Source organism: Aethalodelphis obliquidens, unplaced genomic scaffold, assembly GCF_003676395.1.
Source record: "Aethalodelphis obliquidens isolate GAN/ISIS:26980383/991018 unplaced genomic scaffold, ASM367639v1 scaffold23, whole genome shotgun sequence".
Lineage (NCBI taxonomy): Eukaryota > Metazoa > Chordata > Mammalia > Artiodactyla > Delphinidae > Aethalodelphis > Aethalodelphis obliquidens.
The window spans coordinates 16,733,888-16,759,630 of NW_020837967.1; the positions used below are offsets into that span (position 1 = coordinate 16,733,888).

General features: G+C 36.8%; 1 protein-coding gene across 1 annotated transcript in view; it reads left to right on the forward strand.

Moving 5' to 3' along the window:
- Window positions 1-25,743, forward strand: part of GPR158 (G protein-coupled receptor 158) — a 323,232-nt gene that overhangs the window by 295,932 nt on the left and 1,557 nt on the right. The window contains exons 8-10 of the mRNA XM_027121877.1: window positions 14,904-15,042; window positions 20,424-20,529; window positions 24,873-25,019. Of these exons, the coding sequence (XP_026977678.1) occupies window positions 14,904-15,042; window positions 20,424-20,529; window positions 24,873-25,019 (392 nt within the window). The remainder of the gene's footprint in view (window positions 1-14,903; window positions 15,043-20,423; window positions 20,530-24,872; window positions 25,020-25,743) is intronic.

Consider the following 25,743-nt stretch of genomic DNA (forward strand, 5'->3'; position numbering starts at 1 on the left):
TGTATTTAGTTTACAATTTAAATGGAATAATATTTTTCTGGACAAGATATTTTAGGAATCTTATAGGCCTGATATCTGTAATAATAAAGCAATGTGGGTACATAAAGGGAATTGTTACAATGATAATATATAAAGTCAATCATCATTATTTTGATCAATATCAAAGAAGATATCAGTAGTTTCATATCAGGAGATATCAGTATCAGAAGATAAAGCATAGAACTAAGGTAAGAAGCAATTCCAATTCCAATTCTGACTTTAGTCTGGATATGAAAATTAAACAAATTGTACAGATATAAAATTTCTACTTAATAGAAACCTATAACATTATTTTACGTTCTTCAATCCAAACTAGGGAAAATCATTTCCCAATATTACTATGAAGAAAAGCCCATTATATTTCTCTTATGTTTTACAAAGACTATAATACTCAAATTCATAATGAGGCATCATTGGGTAGGCAATGAGCAAGCGGAAATGAGCCCAAGAATTTGCACTTGTAACAGGTTCCAAGGCAACGCTTTTGCTCCCGGTCCTGAAACCGCACTTTGAGAAGCACTGCTCTAAGTCTTTCTCCATTCTCATGATTCCAACTCCACAATCCCTGAATTGCAGGGGAGGTGGGGGGGGCGCGGGGGCGGGGTGTGGGTATGTGTGTGTGTGTGTATCTCCTAAAAGTAATCTATTAATAGATTGAATTTATTGATTTATCACATCACTTTCTGGTTCTCCAGATTCCTTTAACAGGTTTTTAAGACTCCCATCTCCCCCAAAATGCCCTAACTTTAAAAAAAAGCAAAGACTCACAATAAATGTAACCATCCAGCATTATTTACAATGTATTTCAGCATTACCCTCTTTTCCAGTTCGGCATTTCCTTCATGCTTCACACAATTCCCATCCACCTCCACCACTGTTCCTATCAAAGGAAGTGTTCTCTATACCTCTTTACAATATTCTAAACTTTACCATGCCTCAAAGAACTTCTCTTTTATAAAGATTCCTGGGTTCAGGTCCGAGTCGTTGTCTTCCTTTATTGAACTACCATTGTACCAAGGGTCTTTATCACCTAATTTTGCTTTTCAATAATTTTTAACAATTCTCACTTATCTGTGTAAACCAATAGTAAACTACCTAATGAGAGGAATAAGGCCTTTATATATTTTATATCTCCCGTAAAGTGTTCAACACCTTACTAGAGACATTATAGGTATTCATTGGATCTTGTTTATCATATAAAATTCTTACTTATATATAAAGAAAGTTTATGTAAAATAAATTGCAGGTTACTGTCAGTTATGTGTTGCTACTTATTTCTATATAGAAATCACAGATGTGACCTTCTTTAGAGTGTAAAATACTGGAAAATAAAAGACTAATGATAGGGTACAGAGATCAAGAGGTAAGAAGTTAAATGTTTGGTGGTGGTGTTTTTGCTATCTTCCAGTCATTGTTTTTGTCCTATAAACTACAGCAACACCTTAGTTTCAAAAATTACACTTTTCTTGCAGTAACACAATTCTGTAAAGAAAAGTCAAGACACGTGATTTAACAACAGGAACAAATATTTGAAATTAGGACCATCTTGAAAACTCAGAGACATGTGGTTGCTATAAACTTTTTTTCACACTGCCCTACAGCGATTTCATTTATTTCCCTTTCTGCATGTGGTATTAGATATTCCATATTTAACCTCTCTTAATTTAATGTTTGCTAATGTGTAACATATGCCTCTTTTCAGTCCTCTTTATATATTTCTATAAGTACCATGTTTACCATTAGATATTTTTATATCCAGGCTGTTATTCAAGAATAAATTCATGTATCTTCAGTCAGCCAGAAAGAAACATGTACTGAAAGCTAAATTATTCCCCGTTTCCTAAACAGAAATGTTTCTATGCAGGGGGAAGGATGTAGAGAGGCTGGAGATAGGTTTTACCTTAAAGTTGTTGTGAAAAATCTTTGTCAAGAAGCTTAGTGTCAGAAGTCAATTTAGAAAAAAAAGGAAAAGTGATGGTTAATTTATTGATAAACATGTGTTCCGGATCACCTTTACCTGTCAGAAACAATCTATTTTTTTTTAATGCAAAATAAAGAACCATTTGAAAGAGTGTGATACTAGTTTTCTCACTGAAGTAGAACTCCAGTTAGAAATATGGGTCATAAATTTAAAGAATGGGCCCTTTCTATTTTTGCTTACTGCACGGGTCTGCTCAGACCTGCCCAGGTAGGTGCTTTTCCTACCACAGGTGTTTCAGAAGGAGGAATCAGGTATAGAAAACTACTTGGAAAAATCTCTCAACCTCTATGAGCCTCAGTTTCTTCTTTGAGGAAATATCTGAAAACATAGGAAATATTTCAAAACATAGAAATGGAAGAAAAATGACTTTCAGAATCCCATTATTATTTATGTCTGTTTATAATTCTCAGTAATCATTGTTTGTCCTATATAAAAAAATGTGAAGTAAACTTTAATGGAAAGCAAATAAAGTATTTCTAAACATTGCGACTGGGAAAGACAGGTGAACATTGGCCAGGGTGAGAAACACTTTACAGGCCCAGTAATCTGTTTTTTTAAAAAAAGATTTTATTTTATCTCTTGGAAAGAGAACCTCAAAATTTGGATGTTCCAGAATATTTCTAGATCAGATTAGAATTCCTGGAAAAACTTAAGCTGCCATACTTCTTTGAAAACCATCTACATCTGTAATAAAGATAATACCGCAGTACTTACCCTAGGCATCTTTATGTGACTCAGCACTTCTCTAAGCGTGTTTCAGTATCTTATCTGTAGCTCACTGAAGGCGAAAGGAAGGATTCTCACATCTGTTCACTCTCTTTCCTCTCCCAACCTAGTAGCTAGCTATCTGTTCTTCACAACATCGCCTGGATGGTCACCCTATATCCCTAGCACCTAACAAAGTATCTGTCAGTTGTAGGCTCTCGAGAAATATTTGCTGAATGAACAGAGAAGGAACTCAGTTCCTTTATTGTGTATTATTTTCTGTGGTCAGGGTTAGACCAGTGTGAGGAGACACATTAAAGCTAAAAATCCAGGAGTTACACAATCGCACCCAAATCCATTTTAACGGTAAAGTGTATGTTCAGATTGGGGAAGGTGTTTTTGAGCAAATTATGTAAACTAAAATGACAGTCCCCAGCCCTTTTATGAAATTTGACCTCTGACTTATCCAAACAATCTGGTCAAAATAAGAGCTTGGTACAAATTTGGCATGACAAATCAGAATTATAATTTTTAAAATACTGCATAGTGCATTTACAAATACTGAAGTAGAATAAAACTGATTTGCTTTTGATAAAAATTTTTATTATTTCACCATTCTCCTAGAGCTATGTAAAGAATAAAGGAGTTGGGATGGGCAAACATTCCCCTAAATTAATGGAGAAAGCAAATAACTATCCCAAATCATACTCATTTTGAAAAAAGTTGGTAGTAGGATTATGAGATTTTTTTTCTGAATCTGTGTATGCCAGTTAGTCAATTGGTAGTCAGTTATTCATGTTCAGGATTTTTCACAATAGCAATCAAATTTATCATGGTTAAAAAGTTAAAACTTCATTACCCTGTGAGTTTCCTAGTTGGTTGGTACAAACTGACAAATGATTGGAACTGACTTCTCATGTCTGAATTACCTTCCTAATGTCACAAGACCACATCTTTACACCTAGATTTAGAGCTTGCGGCCAAGGTCCTCCAATATATAGCTTCCAAGTGTGGAATACATAAATTCGATAGCAGAGGTGGTAACACAGTGGAGTTCATTCTTCCGTATACTTAGTTGGTTAGCTGTCAATTTCTGACTACATGTTCAGAACACAGACAACATACTGAACCAGCACCGGTGACCAAGGTAAGTTAGAGTAAGTGGGCAGATTCTTACCTTGCCTATGAGAAAAAGCAACAGTGCTGCAAAAAGTTGACTGCTGAGGGATGGGAACCTCAAGGACATTTAGAATTTCTGTTCCATGGCTAAATCTCTGGGTCAAACTTTAGTTCAGATCTAGGCAAGCACTGAAATGTTTTCTTGATTTCTTCCAGAAGTTAGGTGGCGATAATCTAATGTGATTAAAAGTGGACATAATTGAGAATAAAGCTGTTTTGCTGCCTTCCTTAACCAGCACAAGAAGATACACAAAAAGCTCGATCCAGGCTTCTCTTTATCTTCTATTATTATCTGTATCTTTCTGTATCTCTGATATGGCCTAACTCTTCTCAACTGCATTTACATGATCTAATAACTATCCCCCGACAAGGACTGTTTTCTAAATTAGGATCTTCCCCCATCTCTTCTGGTTGTGAAAAGTCCACCAGTATACGAGGTATCTCATGGTTCTGAAAGCCCCTTAGAGCTCGACATCCCTTGCTTTATGTTTTATTCACCAAGTTTACAAAAAGACATAGAGAGAAATCTAAGCAGTGATTAAACAGGTGTGATAAGCTTGGGTTCACATACTCCATTTGGGAATTTTAAAAGATTTGGTTGCTTTCAGAGAATTCCAACATTGATTTCCTTACTGTTCAAAAGTACTCATTTATTTCCATGAAATTTCACATGGAATGTTTTCACCACAGAAAATATACTCTTTTCTCTTCTTCATTAACATGCTATTCTTTGTTCTCCTCTTTCCTGGTATAATATTTTAAACACAAAAAACAGACAATGTGTTCAGTAATTTAATTAGTTGTACACCAGTGTTTAGAAGGAATTGAGAATACAGTAACTCTTACTGAGTTATATAGGGAAATTCTAAAATAGCAATTGTTTCTAAGGATTAAGATACTTAATCACCCCAGAAGATTAGGCTATGTTGTGACAGGTGAAATGTGATATAAGCACCCTTTAATGAGTATTGGGGAAAATAGATTAGACTTCTTCTCCATCTGACTTAGATTAATGTTCATGATTTAGGATCATTTACATACATCTTTTTTTATTCTGATGTAACATATGCCTTAATCCACGCTACATCATTGGTTACCATTTTAAAAATGTGTTTTTAATTTTCAATCAAAGGATAAAAGCTTGGCCGCATTGACAGGCTTGGGCTATATCATGAGAAACTCACACACACTTTCTGAAGGTCTTGCTTGAATGTTTTTAGAATGAGTCAAGTGAAGGTTATTTTCCTTTTTTATCTATATACTACATCTTCTGAAAAATATTTTACTTCTTTGAGGAGTATTTATTTGATGCTAAAGGTCTGAGAGAAAGGATAAATTAATTAATTTTTGTTCCTTAATTTTATCCTTACAGTGCCATTTTTCTTTCTGGAAGTGAAAGGAATTTTGTGATGGGGTAAGGACTGTCTTGGGACAGTAACCCCCACTACAGTCATTCTAAAACCACTCAAGCTAGCCCTTCAAAAGTACAGTGAGTTTCTAGTGATGTCGCCCAAGCAAAGGCAATTCTCAATGCCGTCAGTCTTCCATAAAGGATTAAAATTTTAAAATACATTTTTTTTTTTTTTTTTTTTTTGTACGCGGGCCTCTCACTGTTGTGGCCTCTCCTGTTGCGGAGCACAGGCTCCGGACGTGCAGGCCCAGCGGCCATGGCTTACGGGCCCAGCCGCTCCGCAGCATGTGGGATCCTCCCGGACCGGGACACGAACTCGCGTCCCCTGCATTGGCAGGCAGACCCTCAACCACTGCGCCAACAGGGAAGCCCTAAAATACATATTTAAAGTGGTAACAAATAACCCCAATTCCAACTCCCACCTCAAACAACACACAGGCAAGTGGCAGGGAGAGGGAAATGGAAGGGATATTCCTGGGAGACCCAGCCTGCTGCCGTGACCTTGACCTGTGCCCTCAGGGGCCCTGATCTCATCCTGTCCCTCTCTTCTGTCTCTTCTTGCATTCATGACCTTTAATGTGTGTCCATAAGCTTGGAAGAACCTTGGGTTCACTACATTTCTGTCCACCTCAAACCTTAAAGATCTTGTCCACCTCAAACTTTAAAGATCTTAAACACATATGCCAGAGAGAAGGGAAAGTACACTTCCTGTCCCTTCCTCAGTCCAGTGGAGCTTGTGAAATACTTGACCCCACGTCTAGAGCTCTGTGAAAGGGAGCAGTAAAGAAAACCCAACCTGCAAATGTACTCAGGGCAGTTCTGCCTAGAGCTCCCGGCAGTGAGTGGGGAAGAGGATAGGACAGTTAGGTTGCTGTATGAACTTTAAAGTTTGTTTGATTAACAACAGTGTTCCTTAGTATCGTCACACAGTGTCTCTGACCCAAACTTGAAATTTTAGCATTCAGAATTCTGCCCCAGTCATTTTAAAAATTTTTTTACATCTTTGAGTAGAATTGCTTTACAATGGTGTGTTAGTTTCTGCTTTATAACAAAGTGAATCAGTTATACATATACATATATACCCATATCACCTCCCTCTTGTGTCTCCCTCCCACCCTCCCTATCCCACCCCTCTAGGTGGTTACAAAGCACCGAGTTGATCTCCCTGTGCTATGCGGCTGCTTCCCACTAGCTATCTATTTTATGTTTGGTACTGTATATATGTCCATGCCACTCTCTCACTTTGTCACAGCTTACCCTTCCCCCTCCCCATATCCTCAAGTCCATTCTCTAATAGGTCTGTGTCTTTATTCCTGTCTTACCCCTAGGTTCTTCATGACATTTTTTTTTTCTTAGATTCCATATATATGTGTTAGCATACGGTATTTGTCTTTCTCTTTCTGACTTACTTCACTCTGTATGACAGACTCTAGGTCCATCCACCTCACTACAGATAACTCAGTTTCGTTTCTTTTTATGGCTGAGTAATATTCCATTGTATATATTTGCCACATCTTCTTTATCCATTCATCTGATGATGGACACTTAGTTTGTTTCCATCTCCAGGCTGTTGTAAATAGAGCTGCAATGAACATTTTGGTACATGACTCTTTTTGAATTATGGTTTTCTCAGGGTATATGCCCAGTAGTGGGATTGCTGGGTCATATGGTAGTTCTATTTGTAGTTTTTCAAGGAACCTCCATACTGTTCTCCATAGTGGCTGTACCAATTCACATTCCTACCAGGAGTGCAAGAGTGTTCCCCTTTCTCCACACCCTCTCCAGCATTTACTGTTTCTAGATTTTTTGATGATGGCCATCCTGACTGGTGTCAGATGCTATCTCATTGTAGTTCTGACTTGCATTCCTCTAATGATTAATGATGTTGAGCATTCTTTCATGTGTTTGTTGGCACTCTGTGTATCTTCTTTGGAGAAATGTCTATTTAGGTCTTCTGCCCATTTTTGGATTGGGTGGTTTGTTTTTTTGTTATTGAGCTGCATGAGCTGCTTGTAAATTTTGGAGATTAATCCTTTGTCAGTTGCTTCATTTGCAAATATTTTCTCCCATTCTGGGGATTGTCTTTTGGTCTTGTTTATGGTTTCCCTTGCTTTGTAAAAACTTTGAAGTTTCATTAGGTCCCATTTGTTTATTTTTGTTTTTATTTCCATTTCTCTAGGAGATGAGTCAAAAAGGATCTTGCTGTGATTTATGTCATAGAGTGTTATGCCTATGTTTTCCTCTAAGAGTTTGAGAGTTTCTGGCCTTACATTTAGGTCTTTAATCCATTTTGAGCTTATTTTTGTGTATGGTGTTAGGGAGTGTTCTAATCTCATACTTTTCATGTACCTGTCCAGTTTTCCTGGCACCACTTATTGAAGAGGCTATCCTTTCTCCACTGTACATTCCTGCCTCCTTTATCAAAGATAAGGTGACCATATGTGTGTGGGTTTATCTCTGGGCTTTCTATCCTGTTCCATTGATCTATCTTTCTCTTTTTGTGCCAGTACCATACTGTCTTGAGTACTGTACCTTTGTAGTATAGTCTGAAGTCAGGGAGCCTGATTCCTCCAGCTCCATTTTTTGTTCTCAAGATTGCTTTGCCTATTCGCGGTCTTTTTTGTTTCCATACACATTGTGAAATTTTTTGTTCTAGTTCTGTGAAAAATGCCAGTGGTAGTTTGATAGGGATTGCATTGAATCTGTAGATTGCTTTGGGTAGTAGAGTCATTTTCACAATGTTGATTCTTCCAATCCAAGAACATGGTATATCTCTCCATCTATTTGTATCATCCTTAATTTCTTTCATCAGTGTCTTATAGTTTTCTGCATACAGGTCTTTTGTCTACTTAGTTAGGTTTATTCCTATATATTTTATTCTTTTGATTGCAGTGGTAAATGGGAGTGTTTTCTTGATTTCACTTTCAGATTTTTCATCATTGGTGTATAGGAATGCCAGAGATTTCTGTGCATTAATTTTGTATCCTGCTACTTTACCAAATTCATTGATTAGCTCTAGTAGTTTTCTGGTAGAGTCTTTAGGATTCTCTATGTATAGTATCATGTCATCTGCAAAGAGTGACAGCTTTACTTCTTCTTTTCTGATGTGGATTCCTTTTATTTCCTTTTCTTCTCTGATTGCTGTGGCTAAAACTTCCAAAACTATGTTGAATAACAGTGGTGAGAGTGGGCAACCTTGTCTTGTTCCTGATCTTAGTGGAAATGCTTTCAGTTTTTCACCATTGAGGACAATGTTGGCTGTGGGTTTGTTGTATATGGCCTTTATTATGTTGAGGTAGGTTCCCTCTCTGCCTACTTTCTGGAGGGCTTTTATCATACATGGGTGTTGAATTTTGTTGAAAGCTTTCTCTGCATCTATTGAGATGCCCATATGGTTTTTCTCCTTCAATTTGTTAATATGGTGTATCACATTGATTGATTTGCGTATATTGAAGAATCCTTGCACTCCTGGAATAAACCCCACTTGATCATGGTGTATGATCCTCTTAATGTGCTGTTGGATTCTGTTTGCTAGTATTTTGTTGAGGATTTTTGCATCTATGTTCATCAGTGATATTGGCCTATAGTTTTCTTTCTTTGTGACATCCTTGTCTGGTTTTGGTATCACGGTGATGGTGGCCTCGTAGAATGAGTTTGGGAGTGTTCCTCCCTCTGCTATATTTTGGAAGAGTTTGGGAAGGATAGGTGTTAGCTCTTCTCTAAATGTTTTATAGAATTCGCCTGTGAAGCCAGCTGGTCCTGGCTTTTGTTTGTTGGAAGATTTTTAATCACAGTTTCAACTTCAGTGCTTGTGATTGGTCTGTTCATATTTTCTATTTCTTCCTGATTCAGTCTTGGCAGGTTGTGCATTTCTAAGAAGTTGTCCATTTCTTCCAGGTTGTCCATTTCATTGGCATATAGTTGCTTGTAGTAATCTCTCATGATCTTTTGTATTTCTGCAGTGTCAGTTGTTACTTCTCCTTTTTCATTTCTAATTCTATTGATTTGAGTCTTCTCCCATTTTTTCTTGATGAGTCTGGCTAATGGTTTATCAATTTTGTTTATCTTCTCAAAGAACCAGCTTTTAGTTTTATTGATCTTTGCTATCGTTTCCTTCATTTCTTTTTCATTTATTTCTGATCTGTTCCTTATGATTTCTTTCCTTCTGCTAACTTTGGGGTGCTCTCCTCCGCAGCTCCGAAGCTTCCCCCCTCCGCCACCCGCAGTCTCCGCCCGCGAAGGGGCTTCCTAGTGTGTGGACACTTTTCCTCCTTCACCCCTCACACCTCCCACTGGTGCAGGTCCCATCCCTATCATTTTGTCTCTGTTTATTCTTTTTTCTTCTGCCCTACCCAGGTACGTGGGGACTTTCTTGCCTTTTGGGAGGTCTGAGGTCTTCTGCCAGCGTTCAGTAGGTGTTCTGTAGGAATTGTTCCACGTGTAGATGTATTTCTGATGTATCTGTGGGGAGGAAGGTGATCTCCGTGTCTTACTCTTCCGCCATCTTCCCCCGAATTCATCCCCAGTCATTTTTAAAGGAACCAAATGTAGATAATGTACAAAATGCATTAAGCAGAGCACCTGGCACATTCAACAGATGTTAGCTATGAAGTCAGACGAAATAAGGGACAAAAAGTACTTTTGAGTAGAATTCTTTTAACTACCACTGGCTAATTCTAATTAGTATATTAGTTGTTTAAAACACAAACAATTGATGCTTGGAAAAATGTTTATTTTCTTCAGTAGGTTAAAAATACTTCCAAGGATTTTGTCCACCTCTGTTAGTAATAAAGCAAAAGAAAGTCTCAGTCGAAGGATGTAATTTAGGGAACCCTGGTCAGGAACCAGGAGACCTGGGATCCAGTCCCTGTTCTGCTGTCTTCACTGTGAGTCAGCAGGGATGGAGCTGGCTTCTCCATGGGCGTATCTTACGGCCCAGCTCTGCCCATCCCTGTGATGTGCTGCTCCCAGGAGCTGAGAAGGGAACAGACATTCTGGTCCCCGGTGTCCTAGTTGTGAAATACATTGCAACATCCATCTTCTCCATGCTTCTCAGGTGAACAAACTGACTTCACCACAGCCAGGATAACTGCAGCTCACCAAGCAGCACTTTCACGGCCACATCCACACACTGAAAAATGTACCCACAGACCATGTGGTCTCACAAAGTCACTTCACCCTTTAAGATTCTACCAGGAGTAGCATTCTCATGGTTTTCATCATTGTACGTCTCATAACTGTCTTTATTTTAACCAAAGAAAAGGCAGAAAGCCTGTAGAGTATCAAGGCTTCTGTTTGAAGTCAAACCCTGGAATGATAGAATTTGAGCTGTTCTCAAGCATTATTGAAGTTCTTTGACTTAGTACTTAACCATAACTTCTATGCAGCCCACCATACTATTAGAATAAAAACAGAGTAAGTTTACTTTGACCATAAATTTTCTAAGTGGATAGGATTTAGAGAAAAACAGAAGACAAAATTAAAAGACGCGTTTGGAAAATGAAACCTAAATGCTTCTTGTATGTATTTATTTGTGCCATGTAAACTAATTTTTAAACAGGCTAAGAGGCATAAAATGTTATTAAATACAAAATGCCTTTGCAACATGGCAAAGCAGGGGACCACAGCTTGAGAGACATTTGTACTTTGATGTTGTCTTTCTCTCAGCCCCTTTGGGTGTTCTAAGATAACAGATCTGGGACATCTTCAGTGGCAAAGAACTGATATTAATTCTCACTTCTTTGCTTGACCCAGGCCTTTGGAAAGATAACTTGAAATTACTTTCATTATGGCATATTAATTTTTTAAAAGCTATGGTAGTTAACTTTTGACTGTCATTCCTTATAGATTAAAAATAGAATACCTCAGTTTTCTGAAAGCCCTATTTGAATCTTTAAATATGAATGCAGTTTCCTTTTTAACTATACCCATGCCTCCCATCAAAATCATTTACCACCAGAAATTATTTTTTAAAGCAGAAGCACAGCACATATTTCAACTCCCATGTAATAACACTGCAAGATTTGGTAACATCTGCATATTTTCTTTACTAATTGCAGTGTTAGCCTGAAGTTAATTATATTTTTTTCAGCCAGAGCATATTGTTTGATATTGCTTATGAAATGATTTTAATGTTCAGCTTAGCTGTTAGGAGGAATCTTACTTTGTCTTATATTTTTAGATGCAGTTCTCCATTGTAGCACACTAATTCACCTGATAACTCCTTTTCTTTAAAAAAAAATCTTCAGTATAACGTTATATGAAAACACTGCAATAGGTGGCAGGGGATAGTGTTTTCATAATTCAGCTACATGTGAATCCTTCAGTTACAGTATATTTTTGTACTAGCATTGTTTAATAATAAATTTTTGGTTCTGAAGAACCTAGGGGCAGGGCAGGAATAAAGACGCAGATGTAGAGAATGGACTTGAGGACATGGGGAGGGGGAAGGGTAAGCTGAGACAAAGTGAGAGAGTGGCATGGACATATATACACTACCAAACGTAAAACAGATAGCTAGTGGGAAGCAGCCACATAGCATAGGGAGATCAGCTCGGTGCTTTGTAACCACCTAGAGGGGTGGGATAGGGAGGGTGGGAGGGAGACACAAGAGGGAGGAGATATAGGGATATATGTATATGTAGCTGATTCACTTTGTTATAAAGCAGAAACTAACACACCATTGTAGAGCAATTATACTCCAATAAAGATGTTAAAAAAATAATATTTTTGCATTCATCATTCTTGTGTGCCAAGCACAGTACCACACACCTAGCAGTCTATCAGTAAGTAGCAATTGCCACTATTAAGAATAATGCCAGTATGATCTTTAGATCATGTATATAGATGTATCATGTATAGAGATGTTAGATTGATCTAGACATCCATCAGTGTTAGATGGAGTGGTAGGGTAACAGAAAGCCTACATCTCTAATGACGTGAAACTGATATCATTTATATTCATTCAATTCAACAAATATTTATTAAATCTTACCCGTGTGTGATCAGTACTGTTGCTATCATCTATGTGGGCAAAGACAGAAAAAAGAGATGAAAGACTCAATTCTTGCCCTGAAGAAGGTCATCACAGTCGGGGCTCAAGACTCCATGAACAATTTTCTCCCAATTATATATTGTGTGTCATTATTAGTCTCTGCATTGTGTAGTATACATAGTTAAAAATTGTAAGAGATTAGAGGAAGGAAACTTCAGTGTAAGTTAGAATCATTTCAGGTGGCCTTGTGATGGAGGTGGGACCTGAATCAGACATTGAAAAATTGGTTAATGTTTAGAAATGCGGGTGAGAGGAGATTTCGTATGTGAGCAATAGCATGAACAAAGACTCAGAAGCAAGAAGAATCTTTGGAGTGTTCAGAGGATGGTGAGTCTTCCTGGGTCAGCTCATAGTTCGTGATGGGGAGCTTTGGGAGACTGTGTTGGATGCATAACATGAGGTCATAGAGGGCAAGGAGTAAAACAGTAGTGAGCTACTAAAGATTTCTAAATGAAGATGCATGCAGCTCCTCACAAAAGGCTAACGTGAGGGCCAGAGACTAGGCAAGAAGTCAGAGTCTAAGAAATATACAAGCACAAAAGAATAAGGCCAAGCAATGGGACAGCTAACAGGAAGCCTGGGTGGCAAGAAAGTCTTGAAACTTTCTTGCAAGAAAGTCATCAAAGTCTTGAAACTTGAGATATGTCTGTCCTAGCAGGAACCCCTGTAGTCTTCCTTTGGGAGCAGGAATTATTCCAGGGTCCTAAGTGGGTGTGAGTGAATCTTCTAATGGAAATACGAATCAGTTAACCCAAATGGAGTGGCAGAGATTTGGACAAATCCTGATATGATCAAAGTGGAGCTTCAGAAAAATGAACTTGTCACTGTTATGAAGAATGAATTAATAAAGGGTGAATCCAGGTTTAGATGGGACAGTTGGTAAATAATTGTAACAAATAAGGAGTAAACTGGTAGGAGCTTAGGCAAGGATTATAATTGTGGACATTGAGAGAAGTGATACCCATGAAAAGTAACTCAGGGTAGAAATGTGTCAGTGAAAGGTGGCACTGAGATTTCAAACCTGAGTGAAGAGGCAATAGTAGTAGCATGGACCAGAAGTACAAGCCTTAGGAAAGAAAGTTATACACGAACACGTCAGTATTTCCTGACCCAGTAGAGCTCGGCTGGAAAAAACATTCACAGACATGGCCAGTGGCCAGCATACAGAATAATTGGGACCTCCACTCTAATCTCATGGAGACCTTTGAGTGAGGTTTATTTTCCCTTTAACTTCTGACCACATCAGGGTTTTAGAGTAACTCTTGACAGATATGTTTACTTAAGGGATTTTCAATGAGTAGGGCACTGCTTATTGTTTAAATATGGTAGAAATATGCTGAAACTTTGGCAGGTAAAACACCTGGGCATATGGGACTGGAAATCAGTGTTTCGGTATATAAGTAGGTTACCCCTAGGTAATGCATTTGGTGAAATGTTTTCTCCAAATTAGAGCTTTCTTTTTGTTAATTAGATATCATCTTCCCATGAGGTCATGTCACTAAGACAGATAAAATGGATGGTAACAGTTACTGCTCAGAATGAATTAAAATAACAACATTCAGTTTGAAAAAAAAAAAGGTCTAAGGAGATGTTTAATAGTAAGAACCAATTATTTAACGTCTGTTTTTATTTATTTATTTATCTGACATCTACTCTGTCAGAAACTCTTAAGTGCTTTATAGCCATGATTCAATTTCATTAGCAAATAATCCCATGAAATACGTACTTTTATTATCCTCATTTTCCAGGTAAGGAAACTGTGACCAGAGAGGTTAAATTGCCTCAGATTATGCAAAGTTAATTAGGGATCCAGCTAGAATTCCCCATCAGGTCTAGTGTGACTCTGAAGCCCTATCCTTAACTGCTACACTATGCTTGTCTCTTCTGGCTTGAGCAAGCAAATGAGGTAATTGTGAATTTCACTAAGCCTTTAGCATATACCCTCCAAAGATGTGGTGTCTGTCATGTGTGAAGAAATAATGGTTCAATTATAAACTATGCCACTGAATGTTTAGCAGCCTATTTTCTCACATTTCTGGCAATGGAGGTCTTTATGTATTGAACCAGACTCAATGCAGTAAGAATTTAAATTTCTAGGAGCTGCATATAAACACATTATAAACTTTTGTTGCCTTCAGGGCTTTATTGTGACCCAGATGCTCTATGAACAGCTTAAACTTAGGTTGGGAATGTGGAAAATTATTTTACAATTGCAATTGTTTTAGGAAAAAGCCAGGTATTAGCGCACACATACACACACACACACACACACACACACCACAATCTGAGATGCCAAACACTATTTAAATTTTTTTCAATTAAAACACAAAGTGTACCTGTGAAAAAATCCTCTATACACTGAATAAAAATTTTAAATAAATATATGGCATAGGTATTCATATATGAACATTTTGTATGCATCTATTTCTATGTGTTTCTATCCTAGACACACAATGCATGCTAAAGAGCTTAAAGTTTACTTCCTTCTTCACCTGTAAAACTAACAGAGAATTGTTTGTTTGTTCTTCTCACAGCTGAATTTTTATTCCTCCTATGGGGTGTTTATCTCTGCTACGCGGTGCGAACGGTCCCATCAGCTTTTCACGAGCCGCGCTATATGGCTGTTGCAGTTCACAATGAGCTCATTATCTCCGCTATATTCCATACAATTAGGCAAGTGATCTGCAGAGCCACTCAACAACTGTTTTATTTTTCTGATGTGTTGCAGTTTAATTTAATAGCAAAATTGGATAAGATGCATAACGGAAAGATGTAGGACGGATAGTGTTTTATAACTTGACTAATTTCTTTGTCACAGAAATGGCAAATGAATCGTTTTGTTTTTTTTTTAAACTCTGCTGTTCTTAGTTCCTTCTGATGAGTTGTTTATTGCCTTCATTTATTTGGAAGGGTAACTCAGTGTTATTGTATTGTGTTAAACCACTTATGGGGATGTCATTAGGTATATTGTTTATGATACATAATACTGTTTGTTCTGAAAATATAAAGCAATACATGCATACGTTATAAAATAGATACAGGTAAATTGTCTATGTTTTCATTCATGTTTATTATGCTGGTTTATACTTTCAAAATTTTAACACTCAGATAACTTACGTATGTGAAATCTGTTGAATTCAGAACCAAAAAACCACTCCAAGTTGATGACTGGATTTTTGTGTGCAGTGGGGTTCTTTCATCATTACACTGTAGTGATGACTTTCTGTGGTAAGAAAATATGGCCTGGCCCTCCGTTTCTTATTATTCCATGTAGCTCCATAACCAATGAGTACAAAGGAGGAAGAAAGGGGCTTATGATAAGTGAACAAAATGAAATATGTATGACTTACCTCAACAAGAACAACAACCAAACAACAGCAACCAAAAAGGAATCCTATAGCCTGAAAAGCAACAAAAAGATGCCATTTAATTGTTCGACATATATTAAAAGTTAGGACACACTTAAGAATGTAATTAGAAATTTTGAATATTAGTCTTGGCCCGCAGTGGAAAGATAGAGATTAATAATAGGGTGAAAAGGTGTGGATCTGCGGAAGTTTTGCAGGATGTTTATCACCTCTCACTTTAGTCAATAATCATAAAATGACATCTTGCACTTCTAGGAATAGATGATGCCAAAGAACATTTGGGGCTCAGGCATAATCTACACTTTTTAAACTCTTAAAGTAAGAGAAAGAGGTATTTATGATCTGACAACCCTGGAAATTCCATCAGAGACGGCCAGGAATCAAGGGAATTTGCCCCCTTGCTTTGTCTTGCCCTCTCTCAAGAGAGAGAAAAGAGAGAAAGAGTAGAAGAGGGAGGACAGATGAGACGCAGAATATGAAATCATAAAGAAGCAAAGAAAAGGATGCTTTCTCTAGTTCCACTCAGACTAGAGCTCAAGGATATGAGTGAGGATGCCCTGGTCTAAAATGCCGTGAGCACCAGAGGGCACTTTGTCATGGTGCCAGAGCTCCAGAGCCTTCACATTTCTTCCAACCCCTCTCCCCAAAAAAGCTGCATCATTTTTGTTGTTTGTTTTCAGAATATCAAACATATATGTTTCAAGATCTAACAAACATGCTTATCTAGAACCATTGATAAGTTAAATGTTATATTAACAAACCAACTAGAGAGTTATAAGCATGTAAGAAGGCTTATCACATGGACTTCCCTGGTTGTCCAGTGGTTAAGACTCCACGCTCCCAATGCAGGGGGCCCGGGATTCGACCCCTGGTCAAGGAACTAAGATCCCACATGCTGCACAGCGCAGCCAATAAATAAATAAATAAAACAGTGGCTATGTAAATCAGCCATATTCAGTAAAAAATAAAAATTGAAAAAAAGAGGCTTATCACAGACGAGTTTAAATGTCTTCTACTGTCAGAATGTAACTGTCATGCAGAGTTTCCCACTTGTGCCCTAAAATTAACTGTTATGTTTCTTAGAACCAAATTAATTGCCCAAGAAATTAAATCTGTTCAACACAGTTGCCAAAATTGATCTATATCTTTTCAACCTGTTCAATTTTACTCTGTTCAATTTCCATCATTTAATGTGTTTTTTCAATAGATTTTCAACTCTCAGCTGGCCCAAGTCCTTTCAGAAGTAGGCAAGGTAAATGATTTTTAAATGAACTTTAAAAAAATTCTTAATAGTAAGGCAATAGCTGGTTATTTCAAAAAAAATCATAAAATGATAAAGAGAAAATAAACTCCCTAATCCAACCACCCAAAGACAAGCACTATTAACATATTAGTAAATCACTGTTAGATGTTTTTATATGCATGTGTATTTATGACACATCACATTTGATAGCTCCCTTGTAGGAATGTCACAGTGACGCTAGCATACCGAGAAGTCCTGCTGTACAGATAAACTGTTTAACTTTGTTTAACCAGCATTTTCCAAATGTAATGGACCATTGAATCCCCCCAACCCTTACATCTGATAACAGCAGCCACGCTTCAGAAAACACTGTTTTATCACTGAACGAGGGTGATAGGAAATATGTTAAATACTTGTTGAAAATAGCTTTCTTACTTTGCTTAGGTCTTTCCTATAGAGTCCCAAACAACCCAGCCAGAAGAATCGTATAAACCATGAGCTGGGTTCACGTAGACACAAGCTGATTGAATGGTTCATGGTGAACCTAGTAGGTTTGGTATTGAGCAGACATAGCATACTCTTCTTCCAGACAACTCTTTAATCCCCTATCAGTTTTGAACAGGGAGGACTTCAAATGGTAGCAGAGGGACCAGCCTTGGTATCTTTTGGTATCTTCTTAGGCAAGGCTAAGCAAACCTGAACGGGAAGCTCTGCATTTCAAGTTCCAAATTTGACTTACCTTTCTACATAGACCAGACTCGATAAGATGGTGGCACATTGGCTCCAAAGAATCGTAGCTACTCTCTTGAATGTTTAATTTGTATGGCCATAAGGGACCAGTGATAGAATTATAGTTTAACACATTAAATCTACAGAACACTGATTTTAGGGGGATGAGCCAGGAGCAAGTAAAACGCAGTGATAATTAAAGAAATCAAGTATGCACAACTTCTTATTTACATGTGGACTGAGTTCATGTATGCTGTGGTTCCAGCATTAATAAAGTTCAAGGATAAAAAGCAATAACATAAAAATTTAAATCAGCTGGATCCATCTTGGCAATTTTTTCCTAGAATGAAATAATATTAAATAAGGCATCTGACATCAGCCAAGATATTCTCTATCAATAGGATATATATGTTCTTCTTGTCTGCTTAAAAGATAAAATTATGTATACATATATGTATGTATTCACATTTATACATACACATATATAAATTAAAAACTATGACTACATATTATGTACAGATTTACCTTCTTTCTTACCAAATTGTCAGACTGAACAAAAATAACCTAAAAGGGTTAAGTCTAGAAGGATAAATGATGAGAAGGCATTTCTCTCAGCCTGTTCTAACCCTTTACTTATTTTTAGTACTAAGCATAAAGCAAACCTTCGGGAAAGTGCAAGGCTTTTAAAAAGTTTGCCTTTATTCTTAGCCTCAATTTTCAAATATTTCGATGCGCCTGATTTTTGGACCGATTTTTTAAGTTGAAATACTATTTTTTAAAATGAAGCTTTAATACTATTTCAAAACCCAGTTGTTCTTAAGGTATTTCTAATCAAAACTGCAACCTAAAAAAATCTGGCAGTAATTAAAAGCTGATTAAGGACAATCGATGTTAGCATATCTCAAAATTATTTTTTGGAAGATTCACTGTTTTAATTCAAAATATATGTACCCATTCTTTTTTCCAGATATTGTCAGGCTAGTTTCAAGTTTACCTGTGTTGGCATTTGAGATGGGAATTCCCAGTACATAAGGCTGCTTTTTGACTGTAAATCCTTCTCCTTTGATGTAACTGTCTGCTCCAGTACTGGCAGGGGCCCCAGCAGATTGGGATTGTATTATTTTCAGGGGTATATTTTCTACTGCTTCTGTGCCTCAATATTCTGTCTCAGAGACTGTAACTTTTTATTGAGTAAGATGATCCTATTTTAATGCTTAAAAAAAAATCTTACTTGACCCAGCACAGACTGTATAGTCAAAAGTATCCCGTCCCTGAACAAAGTGAATATTCAGTCACATTCAAAGCAGGTATGAAGACACTTTTCTCACATAAGAGCTAGAAAAGATGTTAATTCAGAAAATCCCTTTTAGTTGACTGTGAAGTATCATGGCCATTCTGCACTTCTGTGTATAAGTCTATGTTTTTTATATCTCCAGACACAGGGGAAAAAACTCTATCTCCATTTTGATGACTCCTGAGCTTCCATTTTAGCTTGATTTTTTTTGGGGGGGGAGGGATGGAAGTGAAAATTTGGAAGAAATATCCTTGATGGAAATTTTGTTTTAAATATTAATAATATTAATTTACTTAGTAAATTTGTCATGAATATGGTATAATGCAGAAATAAAATTAGTCTCTTCTCTTTTTAGATTCATATATGTTTATTTCATGATTATATCATAAGCATTTTCTTAGGATATGAGCTTTTCAAATTTGATGATGTATATCATTGAAACAAAATGCTAATTCTCTAATTCCAAAAGCACTAAAATCTCATATTTAGCTTTTATGGATAAACAATAGATGGGAAAACATTAAAAGAAGAATATGAGTGCAAAATGACCTTAATAAAAGCAATATCTGGTTTCTGCATATAGATGAGTCCTTAACACATGAGTTTTAGTTTGTACATGTACCTACTGATTTGTGAAAACATTCCCAAATTACCAGATCAGATATTAATAATGAATTTTTCCTATACATGTTACTTGAAGGGCCGTCCTGGAACACAAGTTTATAAATTCCTCAATAAGATAAGATTTTAAATATTATATTTTAAATTATTTTAAAATAATTTGATGCTCTATAAAAACTAAGGTTTGTATTTTAAAAGATGCACTTTGTATGTCAACTATATTTCAATTTTTAAAAACAATTTTAAAAAGATGCACGTTACAAACCATTAGTACATACATTTTATCCATTACATTGCTTATCATTTAAACTTCTGGGATCATTCACTAAAACAGATATTTACCCATTTTTTTCCTTAGTTCTAATTAATATTTTTAAGTGAAGAATATTATGATCAAGAGTTATTTGGATGTGTCTTATAACCTAAATTTGCCTGAAACAATCATTTTTTAACCTACTCTTCTTTTGAATTCACATGTGTTCACTGCTTTTGCTTTGCACATTCAACTTACCTACAAAATAATAATCCAAGGAAGTGTTTAACACATTATATATGTATGTGTTATCTTTCTTACTATTGATAATTTTAAGAACTAAAGGGTTCATATCTTATGCATCTAATTAGGGTTACTTAGACCCTTATTCTTCTGTGATGAAAATATATGTCATAGAAATAACAGTATGACTTCTTTCTTGCTTGCTTTCTTTAACTAATACATTGAGGAAAAGAGTTTCCAAGTATCCTAGTGTTTTAAGTAGAGATCTTGTTGGGTTGCTAATGTGGTGAATTCTCATTTCAGATTTGTTCTTGCCTCAAGACTTCAGTCTGATTGGATGTTGATGCTGTATTTTGCACATACTCATTTGACTGTGACAGTGACCATTGGGTTGCTTTTGATTCCAAAGGTATTCCTCCAACATTACTTTTCTCTTGCAAGATAGTTGTTTTAAATGAGCGTGGAATTGTTTCTCCTTTAAAAAATATCTGGCAATATAGGCAAAGGGAGGTGTGAAGATTTGCTTGACACGCTACAATGTTTTTAAAACTCCCTCCTCAGGAATCTAGGTGTCTCTTTTCTTTGGGCATTTATTAAACATCTCACACAATTTTTAACTGCCTTAGTTTGTACAAAACCCATCATCTGTTTTAGTCCTTTTCCAAATACTTTGATATCTATTCATGTTTTAATTATTAGGGGTTCAAGGTGGCCTTTCATTGTAGCTGTAACCTCAAGCTCGTTTTTAAAGATAATTATCCTAATCTAAGAATCCTCTTGTTTGGATTCATATTCAGGGAAGTACTGTGTTTTAAACATTCAGAGAGTTTTTATGTAAATAGAAATAATTATAATGTTGTATAAAAAGAGTCTTGCTTAACAATGATGGATTCTGACAAAGACTTATCTACACAGCATTCTGACGTGGAGGGAAACGGGCCAGGACTCAGAATACAGGGATTCTGAACTCATACCCCACCCCAAGTTAGCTGTGTAATGTAACGTTAGGCAAGACTTTTCATCTCTCTGAGTCTGTTTCCTCATCTATGACATGATAGCAGTGAGGCTGCTTGGAATAAAACAAAATGATATCCGAGTTTTGGAAAAAAGATACTATACAAATTATCGTTATTTTCCTCTTTTACATGTAGAAAAACAAAATATTAGAACAAAATATTATGTGTAGAAAAACAAAAATTATCATTGTTTTCCCCTTTTACACGTAGGAAAACAAAATACATCTTTATCAGTGTCGTACAATGTAACGTTAGCACAGCTGAAACCAGAATTGTGATTTCACTCTAGGCTTCCTTTACCTCACCTCTCACAGTTAACCAAAACATTGAACTTCAGCCTGATTGAAAAGACCAAACAATTGTAAACAGAGCAAAATGCCTATTTTCTTCCTTACTTGAATTACACCAGATAGCCATAATTTTCATGGATGTGTCTGTTCCTGCAGTCTATCTTAACCATCCTTATACTGTACGTAATATGACTACATTTTTATTAGATGGGTATATACTCAGACTATTTATTTATTCATTCAAAAAATTGTTATTGAGCTCCAGAGACAATTTAAAACATATGTTTACACAAAAATTTGTTCTTGATGTCTATTACCTTGGTAGTGATGGCATCACGGGTGTTTGCATATGTCCAAACTCATCAAATTGTACACATTTAATATGTGCAGTTCTCTGCATATCAATTATACCTCAACAAAGCTGGCTTAATTTTTTTTTAAATTTGTACATGAATGTTCATAGCAGCATTATCCATAATAGCCAAAAAATGGAAACAACCCAAATGTCCATCAATTGATAATGTATAAACAAAATGTGGTATACCCACAAAATGAAATGCTATTCATCAATAAAAAGGAATAAAGCGTTGATACATGCTACAACTTGTACAAACCTTGAAAACCTTATGCCAAGGAAGCCAGATAAAAAAGGCCACATATTATATGATTCCATTTATGTGAAATGTCTGGAATAGACAGCTCGAAAGAGACAGAAAGTGGGTTAGTGGTGCTGTGGGCTGGGGAAAAAGAGGTATGGAAGTGACTGCTTCCTGGGTTCAAGGTTTCTTTTGGGGATGATGAAAATATTCTGGAATTAGATGGTGGTGATGATTGTGCAACCTCATGAATATACTAAAAAACACTGATTTGTATAGTTAAAAATTGAGAATTTTATGGTATGTGAATTATATTTCAATAAATAATTTAAAACATTATTGAGGAGCTTTACTAAGCACTGTTCTATATCCTAGAATAAGAGTAGTGAACAGATATAAATCTGTGCTCTCATGATACTTATATTCTGGTGGAAGAGAGGAGGAAACAGAAAAGATAAACAAAATAAATATTTAAAATAGTATTTCAGATAGGGATAAGCATTAAGGAAAAATCATAAAGCAGGAAATGGACAATATCTGACAAATAACTGTCTCTTAAACTCACGATAATCTCTAAGACTTTGCTCAAGAAAAATAATTTCATTCTTATGGGCTTCCCTGGTGGTGCAGTGGTTGAGAGTCCGCCTGCCGATGCAGGGGACACGGGTTTGTGCCCCGGTCTAGGAAGATCCCACATGCCGCGGAGCGGCTGGGCCCGTGAGCCATGACCACTGAGCCTGCGCGTCCGGAGCCTGTGCTCCGCAACGGGAGAGGCCACAACAGTGAGAGGCCCGCGTACCGCAAAAAAAAAAAAGAAAAAGAAAAATAATTTCATTCTTATAAATAACCTCCAGTAGCATGTGAGATTTTGGAGGACCAGGACTCTATTTTCGTCACCCTTATGGCCTTAAGTTTATGGCACATGTGGCTCCCACAAACATAAATAGAAGAGTGAGGGGAAAGTTCATCAGTTCCTGTGGTTTCTCAGCCGGTCCCAAATACAAAAGATTCATTATTACTTAAATAGAGAACTACCATCTCACATGTTATCTCCAATTTGTGTTCACCTGCCTAGCTGAATATTTTAACAGTAGTTGATATTAAAATATCTCTGTATCAAAGGGCAACCTGTTCTGTTTTTTTCTTTTATTATATTTTGTTTTTTTAAGTATCAAATGTCTTTATAGACAGTGCTTAATGGTATAGAGGGTAAAAGATTTGTCAAGAATCACACAAATTAAGTGGAAGGACCCCTGTCACATGTATATTTTGGAAGTCTAATCTATTACATTTGGATTACTGCTACATTTCTTATCATGAGATTAGCTACTTTTTTTTTTAACACTAGGTCCTTGTTGGTTATCTATTTTAAATATAGCAGTGTGTACCTGTGAATCCCAAACTCCCAATCTATCCCTCCCTCCCACCCTTCCCCTCGGTAACCATAAGTTCAATCTCTAAGTCTGTGAGTCTGTTTCTGTTTTGTAAATAAGTTCATTTGTGTCATTTTTTTTTAATTCCACATATAAGCGACATCATATGGTATTGGTCTTTTTCTGTCTGACTTGCTTCACTTAGTGTGATAATCTCTAGGTCCATCCATGTTGCTGCAAATGGCATTATTTCATTCTCTTTAATGGCTGAGTAATATTCCATTGTATACATGTACTACATCTTCTTTATCCACTCATCTGTCGATGGACATTTAGGTTGTTTCCATGTCTTGGCAATCGTAAACAGTGCTGCAATGAACATTGGGGGTGTATGTATCCTTTTGAACATGTTTTTCTCCGGATATATGCCCAGGAGTGGGACTGCTAGTTTTAGTTTTTTAAAACCTGTTCATTATTTAAAGAAACATTTTACCTGATGACAGGCTAGGAGAAGAGAACCCAAGTTCTCTCAGGTTTCATAGGACAATCACTTGGTTTCTATGTTGTGTAAAATGTGGCTGGATGCTTTTGATTTTTCCTGCTCTCCATCATTTACCCAATTCATTCTTCCTCACTTTTCCACTTGAAGAAGAGTAGAGATAGCAAGAGTACATGAAACTGAAAAATAGCAAAAGACTACATGAAGATAATGAAAATATATCAAAATGCAATGAAGGAGGAACTTGAGAATAATGATGAGTTTAAGAAAAAAAATCTATAATTTCAGTGAATCTTTGAATTTTAAACTCAGATACCATCCAGCGCAAGCCCTTTAGGCCAAGAGGACACTGTGCTCCTGAGAGGTTCCATGGCCTGGTTAAGGTCCCACTGACAACAGAGTCGAGGCTGGAATTCAGATCTCCTGTGCCCTGAGTTTTGAAAGTCGTGTTTTTGAAGCTCTGTGTGACAGACTGAAAGTCATATTCCTGTGATCAGTCCAGTTGTGCCCATAGATGAAATACAGCCTCCTCTGTGTAAAGTGAAATGACATGATACACACCACCTGTCAAAAAAATATTCCCATTCAGCTGCCAGTGGGTCTAAATTGCTACTCTTACAGTGTACTAAGAGTACCCTAAGAGAACATTTCTTTGGATTCTTCTACTTATTTTCATTTTCAAAATGCAAATATCGTTGAAGAGGAATAATGTGAGTTAACCCTTGGAACCTGGAAAAAAGACAAGAATGAAAATAGGAGTCAAAGAGGGAACCAAGTGTTAATGTTGCCTCACTAAGTGCTCTAGCATGTAAGGTGGGAAACAAAACACACATATGGCAGCAAATATTTTGTAAAGAGTTCAGTGAATGAATTCATCTAAGCTGAAGAAATGATGTAACACTAGAACCTTCAGAAAAGTATTATGTTGTGTCCTACAGTAGACTAATGTCTACAGCTCATATTGAATTTCTATTGCAGTTTTCACATTCAAGCAATAACCCACGAGACGACATTGCTACAGAAGCATACGAAGATGAGTTAGACATGGGCCGATCTGGATCCTACCTGAACAGCAGTATCAATTCAGCCTGGAGTGAGCACAGCTTGGATCCAGAAGACATTCGGGTAATACCAGTATTTCTTCTTTTCTGTTTTAGATTAGACCCATTCATACAGGCTCACACGTGTGGGTCGATGTGCATGTGTGCTTCTTTGTGTTAGAGAGCATGTGTGTTTGTGTAAGAACTGAAGGCATCACATGCAGTTAACCCAGTTCTAAATAAAACATAGAATCACAGTATAAGTTAGGCCACACAGGCCAGTCTTGATAGTCTTAACTGACTTATTGGACACCATGATGATGAACTGGTTGTACATGTCCCATGATGACGGTTTATGAGATCTTGCTGATGGGAAACTAGGATAGATCTGTGAGCAGAGAGTGTGAATTATTTAAAATAATCTGTGACAATATATCAGCATTTGGAGGAAGAAGATGCTTTTGTATTTGATGGTCTGTTGTACACTAATTTAACATTAGGTGTAATTTTATCAGTGGCTACATGATGCTTCCCATATCGTTCAGGGATATGGTTTCTCAGTAGACAACAGGCTGTGTTTTGTCATGGTCCAGGCTCAGCCTGGTCCACGCAATTCACAAGTTCAAAGTGCCTGTTGCATGAAGCAAGTGCAGAATGCAGGAGTTCACGTCTTAAAGTTCAAACACTGTGTGAAACAGGATACAGAGGAATCAGAAAGTGAGAGTGAGGGGAAAGTTGATGAGCAGAGGTGTTAGGAAGAGCTCCGTTCATTGACTTCACATTACAATTAGTGACATGAGCCGGCCCAC